This window comes from Apaloderma vittatum, unplaced genomic scaffold (genome assembly GCF_000703405.1).
Source record: "Apaloderma vittatum isolate BGI_N311 unplaced genomic scaffold, ASM70340v1 scaffold17843, whole genome shotgun sequence".
In the NCBI taxonomy this organism is placed as follows: Eukaryota; Metazoa; Chordata; class Aves; order Trogoniformes; family Trogonidae; genus Apaloderma; species Apaloderma vittatum.
In genome coordinates this window covers 79,101-91,317 of record NW_009707706.1, presented here as the reverse complement: position 1 = coordinate 91,317, position 12,217 = coordinate 79,101, and the positions used below count along the sequence as shown (strand labels likewise).

The 12,217-nt window shown below is 43.3% G+C and overlaps 1 protein-coding gene across 1 annotated transcript; it reads left to right on the top strand.

Moving 5' to 3' along the window:
- Positions 1–776: 776 nt before the first annotated feature.
- On the top strand, positions 777–1,009 carry LOC104271599 (transmembrane protein 114-like; the record flags this gene model as incomplete). Its single annotated transcript, XM_009866316.1, has 1 exon — positions 777–1,009. A coding segment is annotated over one exon (233 nt), but the record flags the coding sequence as incomplete, so codon positions are not given.
- Positions 1,010–12,217: the final 11,208 nt, after the last annotated feature.

The window sequence follows — 12,217 nt, the reverse complement described above, 5'->3', positions numbered from 1 at the left end:
AGACCAAAATTTTTCTCCTTCAGAATCGGGTAGGACACTATCTTGTCCTACAAGTGTTCCAGTATCTACTTTCACTGGGTTACAGTCCTTTAGTCAAGGATCTTTCTGTCACTTTTTTTTTGCTGCCAGTCCTGAAAACATCTGACTTCTTGTTTGAGTGCCTTTATTATTTTATTTTTAGTCTGCTCTAAGGATGTCTTTGACTCGGTTATTTGGAAGTGACGAATAGTCGTGACTCCAGCACGTTTGCTGGGAGGTGACAGTAAAGACCAGCACATTTACATTGAACACTCAAAACTTATGGCACTCAAAATTAGAAAGCAGCCTAAGTTCAGTTCATGGACCTGAAATGCTGGAATCTCTGTCTTCATGGGCTGTCTTGCACAGAAGTAGACATCTGTACATGGTGCACAGCAATGAGAAAGCAGGATGTATTCTAATACAGTATTGAAAACAGAGATGTACATGCTTAGATGTCTGGAAAAAGGTATGACTAGATTCTTCTTGTAGGAAGCTTGATATAATACATTTTGAATCAGTATTTAACGGTGAGAATGCTTTAAACTCAAGGGACAGAAGTAACCTTCCCTTTATTTCCCTTTTACCTTTCCTCAAAACATAGCCGCAACTAGATTTTGAAGGTAAGCAGGAGCTGGCTGGTAATCTGGCCTGGGAAGGTAAGAAGGAGTAGCAAAGAAGCCTGAAGAAATATCCAATTAATTACTCTTAATTTCTGCAGTGGTTGCTAACTAGCTGAATATGTTTTTCTTTCTCAGCTCTTGTTACGCTTACTGGGATCAGTGTCTATATTGCGTATTCAGCCGCTGCCTTCGAAGAAGCCGTGTGCCTCCTGAGGAGTAAGGATCTCCTGGTAGAGGTCGACATCAGATTTGGCTGGTCGCTGGCACTAGTCTGGATCTCCTTTGTCGCAGAAGTGCTCACCGGGGCTGTGTTTCTTCTGGCAGCAAGAGTTGTGGGTCTGAAACAGCGACGTGAACAGACGTTGTGAACAGCAGGTATCATTGCAACAGCAGAGCCCCGCAGACCTTAGAAATGTGGATTGCTCACTCCAGCTGGTTACCAGGGCTAACAGAGCGGGCAAGGCTGTGACTGAGTATCTTGTCAGCTGCCGTAAACCCTTTTCCTCGCAGCTAGCTCTAAACTGCGAAGATTCAGATAAATCGGTAAAACATTTTGAGTGTTGCCAATAAGGAAGCCCTTGTGACTTTAGAAGGCAGCACATTGCAGTGTTAGTGTTTCCAGAATAATTTCAGCTCGCAGCTCATAAGACATCTCCATTCAGTGCTTTGAACAAGGGAGATCTCTTGCTTTTTCTCCTTCCTGCTGTCCCAACCAAATGCCTCAGAGTCCCTTGTGGGACTGTACGTATCGTCCACTTAGCTTTTGGTTTCTCCTCTGAGACTCCTGGTAAGTACACCTGGGATTCCAGTCGGGCTGGTGGAGCTGCTCTCAGATGGCTGCTCTGCAGTAGGTGCTGTTGTCCTCCTGCCTTTGGAGGACCACAGAGAGACACGAGTTCCGTACATCTGAGTCTGGGAGAGTGTGAGGCATAAATATCCTCAGTTAATATTGCGTGCTTGACATGATTTTGTTGCACAAATTAAAGTTGAAAATAAAGGAATAGGAAGAAATTCAGAATATTTGAGAACTCCAGCGATAATCCTCGTGCTAGCGCATTGCCAGGACATCTAGTGAGGTGAATATGAATCTTTACTCTGGTGTACGCCTTTTGTATTTATGGGATCTTTCTTTTCCCTCCTATCTCTACCACAGTCATGTTATTTCTTTGTGACAAGACACAAAAATGGGAAGATGTGAGAAACTAGAGAACCCCAGAAGCCTAGTTCTTTTCAGCTGTGTGTAATGTCTAAGGAGAGACACAACATCGTGTTCTCTGTCCTAAAGTCATTACTTACAGCACGAAGACAAAGAAATGAGTAATTTTTTAAAAAATGAGCTTTGCTGCTGTTATAAAATGAGGAGATACAAGGCCTAGATAATGTGAATAACTTGATATTGGTTATCTGGCAGATGGTCGTGACTATGAGGATGAAGTTCTCAAGCGCAGTGCAGTGCTGAGTGTACTGCAAGGGAAAGATACAGCTGCTTTTCCAGATGTGTAACTTTTGTAGCCAGCCCCAATCTGTCAGATGCGCAGGCTACATACCTACCTCTTTGAGCTTATTGCTAGCTGCTTTTTCAATTCCATAGTAACAGAAGATGTATGGGATACATTTCCCATTTTTTTGCCTAGGAATTACAATGATCATGCTTCCTTCTCATGAACTTTTGCTCATGCTTTGTGATGGAATATGATTAACTTGTGCTGAGAACTGCTGAGTAAAACCGAACACACAGGATACCCGAGTTTCACCTTCGGTGCCAAGCAATCTAGTTTATTCATTTTTCCTCTGCGCAATGGCTTTAAGAGAAAGTTTACTTCAGTGCCCACTGAAGTGAATGAGGAAATTTTCCCCTGGCTGCTGTGGCTTTGAATAAAGACTTGGATGTGTTAACAGCTCCACTGCTTTTATGTTAGATCTTGTATTTCTGGAGGACTTCAGTCTATTACAGTTCCGGACTGTTACTCAGGAGCTGTCAGCGGGGCACACTGTGTCGTTGAGCAAATCCCTTGTACTTTCTCCAGTACATTCACCTACCTCTGTTAAGTACCCAGAATAATTCTGCCATTGCATCTTGTGTTAGAGTGCACAGTTACTGAGCTCACATCTAATCTTAGTCCCACAGTACCAATTCCTCCACAAAAAAAGGTGGCAGGGAGCTTCCGAGAGCTTTTACAGTCTTTGGAGATGTAAGAAAACATTATTACTACCATGATGTGAATGGAGAGCCGAAGCAGAAAAACTGCCCAAGGTTACATGAAACCTGAGTTTCTGAATCCCCATCTAAATTTTGGTTGGCAGACCTTGCTTGTTAAGAATGAAATAAGGCTAGAAATCCTGAATAGACAGAGCAGTAGAAAATCCGTGAGTAGCCAGGAGCATTTTGTAATTCTGACCTGCTCCCTTGTTGGTTTTCTACGTTGCCTTATGTTGGGACTGTGTAACTGGGCATTTGACAAGTTAAAGCATACCAAATCAGCTCTGTAAGAAGAGTAAGAGAAAAATCCTTTGTAGCCAAAATTCCATGTGCTTAAGTGAATGATGTAAAATGCAATGTTTCTGTGTTTTGGTGCTGATGAAGCTATTTATAATACAAGTTGTATGATGTTACTCAGACACTACTGTAAGCTGTAACAGTAAAATATCACCTGATTATTTTTTGAATATTTATTACAGATTTGTTTTTACAATGGTTTTAAATGTTGTAAAATTAAATAAAATGGCATCTCAGAGCTGGGAATTATTTGGTGAGACATGGAAGAACTAAGATATATATTTTTCTTTAACTTTTTCTGCATATCTATTCTACAGTTTATATGATGCTTTTGAAGTACCTGTGTCAAATGTGGTAGGTATTTGTAAGATACTTACGCAACTACAATATAAGATACTCAAGTAATCAGATCTAATTAGAAAGCTGATTAATCTGTTATTGAATTAGAGCAATCCTCATTTCCATGGCTTTCCTAAATTTCTCATTCTGACTTCCTGCAGTAATCTGCCACAATGGTAATAATGAGTATCTTCTGCTCCTGAATATTTGTATAACCCCATAATTTATCTGACATTCCTTCTGAATTCCAAAAAAAAAAAAAAAGGTGGTTTGAAATAATCAAATAAGCCTTGGGTATTTTGAAGAATTACGCTAGAAAGAGAAAACATCCTGGAAAGGACTTGATGTAATTTGACACGAGTGACCTTATCAGCTTCTTTCTTTTAATGAAACTAATGTTTATTTAATACCCAGTTCTTTGCTGTGTTTTCCCCAAACTGTGTTACTGAGATGAGGACACTGACTGTTTCCATTACTTTCTGGTGAACTGCAAGCTCATAGGTAACGGGCTGCGTTTAAAGTGAAGAGAAATAGGTGCTCTGGGTGGAGCAGTACTGGTTGAGCAGGTAGAGTGCACAGAGCTACTGGCCAGTCCTGGTCACCGGTTTAAAGGCCTGCTCAAGGTGTGGCAGAGAAGGATAGGGGAAGTCAAAGGAAACCCTGAGGGTGAAAAAACTGCGTGTGTGCAAGACATTTAAAGGAGATGCTGGTGAATATAATGTAGACATGAAACCACAAGGATTCAGTCTGGGTCTGTGCTATTCCTGAGCTGGCTTCTGCAGAGCAGCCTGGATGTCTCTGCATACCCGCCTCTGATGACCAGGGGGACGTTACTGGCTCAGACACAGCTTCAGTTAGAGTAGCTCCATGCACTTGTTGGTCACTGATACAAAGCCAATAGCCCTGATGACTGTGCAGACACACGTGGTGGAGGCCCTGTCCCTGTAGATGTTCAAGGTCAGGCTGGATGGGGCTCTGAGCAACTTGATCTGCTGAAAGACATCCCTGCACATGGCAAGGGGCTTGGACTAGATGGCCTGGAGAGGTCCCTTGGAGCCCAACACATTCTCTCATTCTGTGCTCAGGAGAGACTCCCCTGTGCTGCAGGACTCCCTGTGTGTTTGCGAAGCGGGCACAGTAGTTGGCCCAGCTGATGCAAGCTCACAGGAATTTGCTCAGATGTCCTTGGAGGCCAGACAAGGTGGTTACCTTGAAGGCCAAGTTCAGCCCCTGGAGTTTTACTTTAGGTTACAGGTCTTTAACTGCTGGGTTGCATTCTAGCTGGGTTACAAAAAATCAGATCTTTCTACTTTTACTAAAACATTGTAGTGCTGTTTTACTGTAATAGCTTTGTCCTGTGTTTTACGCGTCGGATTTAACCCCAGCTGGGCCCTCAAAGTGTTCCTTCCCTTGTTGCCAGTCCTTTCAGCAGCTGTATCGCTGTTACATCCCATCTTTGGCTGGATATTAGCAGTGCCAGTGCTGGGTCACATCGCACTTTGCTGTTTGTGTTGCTTATAATCGGAGTTTGAATGCTCTGCCTTGAGACACCTTTTCTGTTTTAGAAGGGTTTGCACAGAAACAGCGGTCTCTGCTGACACCTCATGGCTACACTAAGAAGTTGACTGGGTTCGGAAGGAAACCATTCGTTTTGGTAGGTACTACTCGTGTATGGTTTGAGGAGCAGAGGAGGCTGGTGTGCTCACTAGGCACTAGCTCCTGGATTTGTATAGCCCAGAGAACCTCATCTAAAACCTGTTGAATTGCAGTCGGTAATGTATCCCAGGCACTGGCCACCTGAAATTAAAGTAGCAGGTGGTGGGAAGTCTGCGGTTAGCCTTCCCTGTTTTTTTAAAAAAACCACAAAATATTCTGAAAGGTATTTACTGTTTCTGTTCTTAGGAGGTAGACGCTATAGCCATTCCCTTGGTGGTTTTGTTTTGATTAGATGAACCAATATTGTTCTTTGTTTACGTTTGTGGTGTAAATGTCAAAACTATTAAGCTGAAACTAATCGGATTAAATATAATCAAATTGCAAAGCATAAGAAAATAAATAGCTTTATATCATGGCTTATTTCCTGAGTATGACAGAATGTCTAAGAATTGAACATTGAATAGGACAGACTTCAGGATCAGTCCTGAAAATGTAAGAGAGGTTCTGCAGGAAACAGCATGCTACATTTTCCTGTGGCTCTTAATTTCTTTACCCTCTCTCAATAAAACCATTTTGTCCAACAAAGCCAGGAAGCTCTGCTCTCAGTATGAGCTGAGCAACTTCAGTGAGATTCACCAAGATGATGTTGAATTTTAAAACTATGCAACAACTGTTAAAAGTAGAAGAGACCAACTCTAACCTCTCACATTTATTAGATTCAGCCCTCCTTTCCCGGGACCTGTGACAGCATTGTCCAGCCAGATCTGTGAATGTGCCTCTGCATAAACTGCTCAGATACGCCTGTAACTCTTCCGCACCAAATGACTAGGGTAGAGCATCTCCTGCAAAAGGATGTGCTTAGCTGTGCTGCAGGGTAGAGCTGCTACTTACATGTTGGATGAACACTGTCTGGGGATGGTTCCTTCACCCCTGAGCTGTAGTCCCCAAACAGATGACCAGCAGTTGGTTGACGATCTGCAGGTATGTGGGGTCACGTATTCCAGGGAAAGGAAGAGGGGTGCAGCTTCAAAGTGGCATTGACAGGCTGAAATCTCTTGTTATGTGTGACCTAGTTTCTCAGCCTGTTATCCAAGAAAACCCATCTTGGTGCTCTTACAGGAACCTTTTCAGGTGCCTTTGAGCACAAGGCACTAAGGTTAGTACTTGTAAAACTGTCAGAAAGGAAGTGAGACTGTAAGTAGGCAAGTTACCATCAGTTAACAAGTTCCTGCTTATCAGCCAGCTGTTACGATTGGGTGTATTTATATACTCATGTCACCTCTCACCACTCTTGGGAACTAAAATGCATTTATCCAGAACACTGGTCCCATTTGCATGAAGGTTTAACCTATTGGGTTTAGTATTTCATCTGGAGTAGACCAGAGCTGATGAGCAGTGAAGTATTAAAAAAGTAGCATCTTAGTCCTTGCTGTAGTCTACTTGTACTTCTCATTTCGAAGCTGGCTGAAAGACTCTTTGGTTGGGGTTGGAGGGATGGCAGGCAGTTCCTTGAAGAGCTTTTTCCTCATTATTTTCCTGGTTTCATTTTTGCCAAGGACAAGGCAAACACTTGTCATGGAAGGCTGGGATTCTCTCAGTGTGATGCTCCCTAGGTGTTGAAAGGAGTTTGTCTGCCAGTAGCTGAACAGCATTTGCTAATGGCTCACACTTCTGGACAACACATGTGGCTGCTGAAGGAGTGAACGTATTTCTCCATCCAACCTAGCCTTCTCAAATATTTATAAGCTAATGCTGTGTGTAATGCCTGCAGCGTACAGAGAGGCTGAACTGGAGTCCCTTTTTGGAGCCTTTTGGAGGTGGCTGCATCAGCACCACGAGAACCCTTTGGTGTCGTAAACCTTTTATTGCCACAGCTCCTACTTGAGTATTACATAGTGAAGCCTTTAATTATGAAAAAAAACCCACCAACCGCAGAAAGAATTTTATAACTATCAGGCAAAATCTGTAGAAGAAACAAACTTTTTAGGACTTGCAATACCAACTCTTATGAGTTATCTGACTTTTTGTTTATAATGAGTATGTTAGAGGCACGGCAACAGCTGTAGCCAGCAGACCTGGAAATTCTCTCTCTTTTGTGTCTGTCACAAACCTCACATATGACAGGACCTTCACTTGGCCAGGGGCATTTCTGCTGAAATGGAAAAGTTAGTTACTTAAGTAACTCAGGAGACCAGGCCTGTTTCATTCAGTGAAGAGACACATAAAAGATATATTTAATACCGTGGGAAGCCTAAAAGGGTAAATACTGCTTTCTCAAAACTCAAGAGTAACACAGTATTTAATGAGAACAAAAGAAGAAAGAAATGGCTACAGAGTGCTTTCTCGGACAACAGAAGTCAGGACAAGCCTGTCTCTTAGATTCATACCTACAGGATCATCTCATTGCTTAAGCTGCTACTATAATTTATGCAAACACCCAAGTGACAGGATTTACCACCATGAGTTTCATTTTGCTGAACAGGTGGCAATTAAAAAACCCACGATCTTTACCTGACTCATTCAATCCCCCTGATCATACACATCAGCAAGAGACCCCGGTGTCAGTCTTCAGGTGCTTGACACCCCGCAGCAGTGAAGGTTTGAACAAGCCCTGACCGACTGTCCTGCGGGCATCACCAAAATAACAGCTGCAAAGTGGAAGCAACAAGATCACCGGTGACCGTGTCTTGAAGAGAACTGTTCTGCCTGACTTCTGCAGCTTGGCACAGATGAACACGTAAGTGGAAGTTGGTTTTAATAATCCATATGAATAGCAACATCTTTGCTGAACGGGCTCATCAACAAAAAGAGACAGGTCCACATCTTTATTGTCCTACTTTAGTGAACACTTGCTTGTCACATTAGCATGCAGAGACACACAGCTGTAACTCTACGCAGGGAGCTCTGCTGGGCTGGCTTCTTCTTGAAAGAGATTTGTTTTCCCCCCTCAGGGGTCTGCCTTGCTGTGTGGGCAGCCAGGAGGCTCTTTTCATCAGCAACATAAATGAGAAAAAAAGCCACTTCCCATATAGATATCCAATAGAAAAAACATGCTCCTGCTCCCAAGCCCCTCCTGGGCACAGACCTGCACTTCAGAGTCTGTCTTGGGCTCACTTTCCTGCTTTCCTGCTCACCAGAAAGTCCTTTTACTCCTCCTTGGCAGTAATAGCAGTGCGGGGTGACCCTCTGTTACCATAACAACTGAGATATCTGTCTTATAACTCAAACTGTCCTCTCTAACTTCAAGGGCCTCTTCCTACACACCATCTAGAGCTCATCAATCCTTCCCCGAGCAATTCTACGTTCTTTATTGGAGTAGTAACTCCCACCCCCACTCTTTCTAAAGCTGCTTCTCTGCCCTTTTATTTCCAGAAGACTGATGAACCCTATACTCATCCATTTGGGAAGAGGATTGAATATGGTGCAGGTAAGCCTTAGTCATTTCAAAGACCAGCTAACCCTGTGATTAACCCCATTGTCTTTGGGTTTTCCTGTGAGAATGGTTGTCCCAAGGAGTTCACAAAATTATCCCACAGAGAGCAAACCACTCACATAGCAAATCCCCTTGTAACTACTAATTCCTTTGGGATTTAGACAACACGACAAACATTAAAACACTAAAGGCTCTTAGGAAGTGGCATCCCTCTCAAATGCATCCTCAAAATCTTACTTAGCTACTAACTGACTTTGTGCTATTGCACTAATTCATATCCGTTTCTGTATTTAACAGCAATGTTCCTACCCAGTTGCCTCAAGTTGAATAAATGACTTTACTAAACTTCCCCAGTAGCGCATTTGGACATTGAATAATTTTCTTCAGAGTTCCTTTTATTTTATGCAAATATTTCGCCCTGCACTGTCGCTTGCAACCCATACAAGCACTGCAAGTCAATAAAAATGTTTTCAACTAATTTGGTTAGAATGTTATTACCCCTAGATAGCACTGTTACATGAGAAACAAGGAGACGGTATAAATTGACGCTGGAAATAGGTTTTGCAATACATGTAATCATAACCTGGCATTTCACCAAGCTACTTTATAAACGGTTATCATGACATGGGCACCCAAACTCGCTGGTAGTTGTTTGTGTGAGTGTAATTTTACTGCTCAGGAGCGGTTCCTGTGACAGCAGCGTTCCTGGCTCTGTATCGCTGTGCTGTGCCGGAACAGCCACTGCACGTCACTGTTGTTCCACGCAGGAGTCAGAAGAGGCTCATTTATGGGAGCAGGTAGCAGGGTTTGGGAGAGTCTGTTTGCCTTCCAGTCAAGCGAAGAAAATGTGCTACAAACCAAGCGATGGAGCTTGCTGAGCTCCGGGTGTGATCTTTTCCCCAGGACTGAAGGGAGGTCGTGCCTGTTACTTTTTTGCTTTTACATCTGCCTGTGCGAAAAAAAAGGCTTTATCCATCTTTCTTCTTTAATGGTGTTAAAAGAATGGTCGTTATCCAGGGACAGACACAAGGATCCTGAGGGATTTGGCTACTCTTCACAGGCCCTGTGTGGACTGTGACAGATAACTAAACCTCTTGATGCTCAGGTTCTGCAGCAATGACGCTGTGCCCTGCCCCATGGCATCACTGTGAAGACTGAAAGTAAAGATTTGAGATACCCAGATACAGCTGAGCAACATTGCAAGTATTCCTTCTTAGATACTTTTTAGTTCCTTTCAAGCGAAAGGCAAATTTTGGAGCATTAAGTTGCAATTTTTAGAAATAGTTGAAGAATTTGGCATGGTTGTTAAGCCTAAAAGGCAGCTACAACCAGTTTTTATAGAAGCACAGCGCTCTTAAGAAAACTTTGTCAATGACTATGTTGCATAAGCTTACTAGCACTACGCTCCTCCTTTTAGTACTTGCCACTACAAATACAGAAATATTCCCAGTTCCTCACATGACTTTTTTTCCCAGATTTTCATTGATTGCCACATTGTCTGAATGCGAAGGAGAGCCTTAATTCCCGTTTCAAGAAAGTTTCATGCAAAACAATTCAAGAGGAATGAAACTGCAGGTAAAGACAGTTCCAGTAGAGGCTGGGAAGGTAGAGGCTGAAGGATAAAATTAAAAATAAACCCATGAGATGATATTGAAGGGTATTAACAGTAGAAAACAGAAAATGATTTAACAAGTAGGGACCTTATAGGATCTTCTGTAGCACTCTACACTAAAAGCAATAATTCCCCACCCATGGTTTTTTTGTACTGTGGTTGCAGCGCATCAGTGATAAATGTGCAAACCAGATCCTGCTGTTGCAGCCCTGCCTGGCTGCCATCGTCGTATTAATTGCTGGTGTGGCTGTGGCTGGCAGCCCTGGATCAAGGAGCCTCGGGAGGAAGGACACTTGAGCAGCAAGTGACACTGAGGTGCTGTGCAGAAATGCTCAAGCCAGCTTTACTCATCTAGCTCCAGCTTCAGCCACAAAGCTGAGGGAAAAATTTCGGTATGGAGCAGCTGTGTCCCTGCCAGGCCTGCGTGGCGCAGGATGACTCCCGTGCCATGGTGTTTTTCCTGGTGCTGCTGCCCTGGTTTGTGAAGATTACAGTTATTTCACAGATGCTTTCCCACATCTCCAGTCTGCAGAAGAGAGGCAACGTGAGAAAAGCATTCTTCTTTTCTTCCCTAGTGCCCCACTAAAGGTGGCAGGAATCAGATGCCAGGTTTGGAAGGTTGAGCCCTGGCATTTCCCGTGTTGGGAATTGCTTGCACAGAGGCAGCAACACCTGCATCTCTCTGGCTGTACGAAGAAGCTAAGCCTCAACATGCGCGACCTGAGTGCTGCTGTAGATCCTGTGTCACAGAAAGGAAGAAAATTCCAAAAAGAAATTATCCTGCAGCCTCCAGCCATGATCTTAATCATTTGAGGGGCCTAAAACCAGTCCAGAATTCTTCACGCAGCACAAGAACAAGGCGCTTTATTTCTGAGGTTATAAAACCAATGTTTATTTCATAAGCCCAGATCCACAAACATGAGAGGAGAGAGATCATACTGCCAGAGGGAAGGAAATCCTTTCCTGAAGCAAATGACTGGGCTGTAACGCTGCATCCTACTGAGACAGGGATGATTTATAAAAGAGAAAACACACAGCTTGGTGATCAAAACAGTTGCCTCAAGATTGCTGAGCTGAGTGAAGAAGTGACGGGACCCAGAAGCGAATCAAAGTCTAGAATCGAAGGCAGAGGACTGAAAATGTCTGTCCTTCCACAGACTTTGTGAGAAAATAGCCTTACCTTTGCCTGCAACTTTTGTTCTCCGTTTTGTGCGTTACCCCTGCACTGCTGAGGGATGTGTAACTTAGATGTCTCGGTCTGTCCCTCACAGTACAGGCATTGGTCAAGATGATCCGTGCTCCTGTACTGCCAGAAGTATACTTGACCTGCAGCCAGGAATAACAGATGAAAGGAATCTGACAGATACGATGGGCCAGATTCTCCTCTTGAGCAGAAGCCTTGGCAGAGGAAGTGGGGCCTTGGGGAGTCCCAGCTGCTGTGTACTGATGTCCCGGTGCCCGCTGTCTCTCGAGCCTAAGTGACTGCAAGTTCATTCCCCAGGCAGAGCTCAGGAGGAGCTGTGCTTTGCCTTGCCCATGGGCTGAGCTGAGAATTATCATTTAAACCTGAGAAATTATCATTTAAAGCTGAGAATTATCATTTAATACCTGATTTTTACTGGACAAAATTCTTAGCAGAGACTTTGCTGGTGCAGATTTTAGCAAGGCGGCTCTTAGAAGATTCAAATTCTTTGTGTGACTAACATACTGCTGGATGGTTGGAGCCAGAGAAGCCAAGTCTGGCTCTGTCCTGAGACCATAAATTGTTATTGTCTGTATAATTGCAAGATTTGCTTTTGTTTTGTTTGCTATGTGAGCCCAAATGGAAGCTTGAGAATCTATTTGCAGAGCCAGTTATCTAAAGCTTTTCAGCATACATGCTTGTAGGCCCAGCTTTGTATTATTTAGAGCTTTTGCTTGTTGTTTTAGGTTTAATGTGTTTGCTCTCTTGATGGCTCCGTCAATATATATTCTGCACTGAAAAAGTTAAGTGTCAATATATAAAAAAAAGAGATAGGACCAAAAATACCCATCCAGAG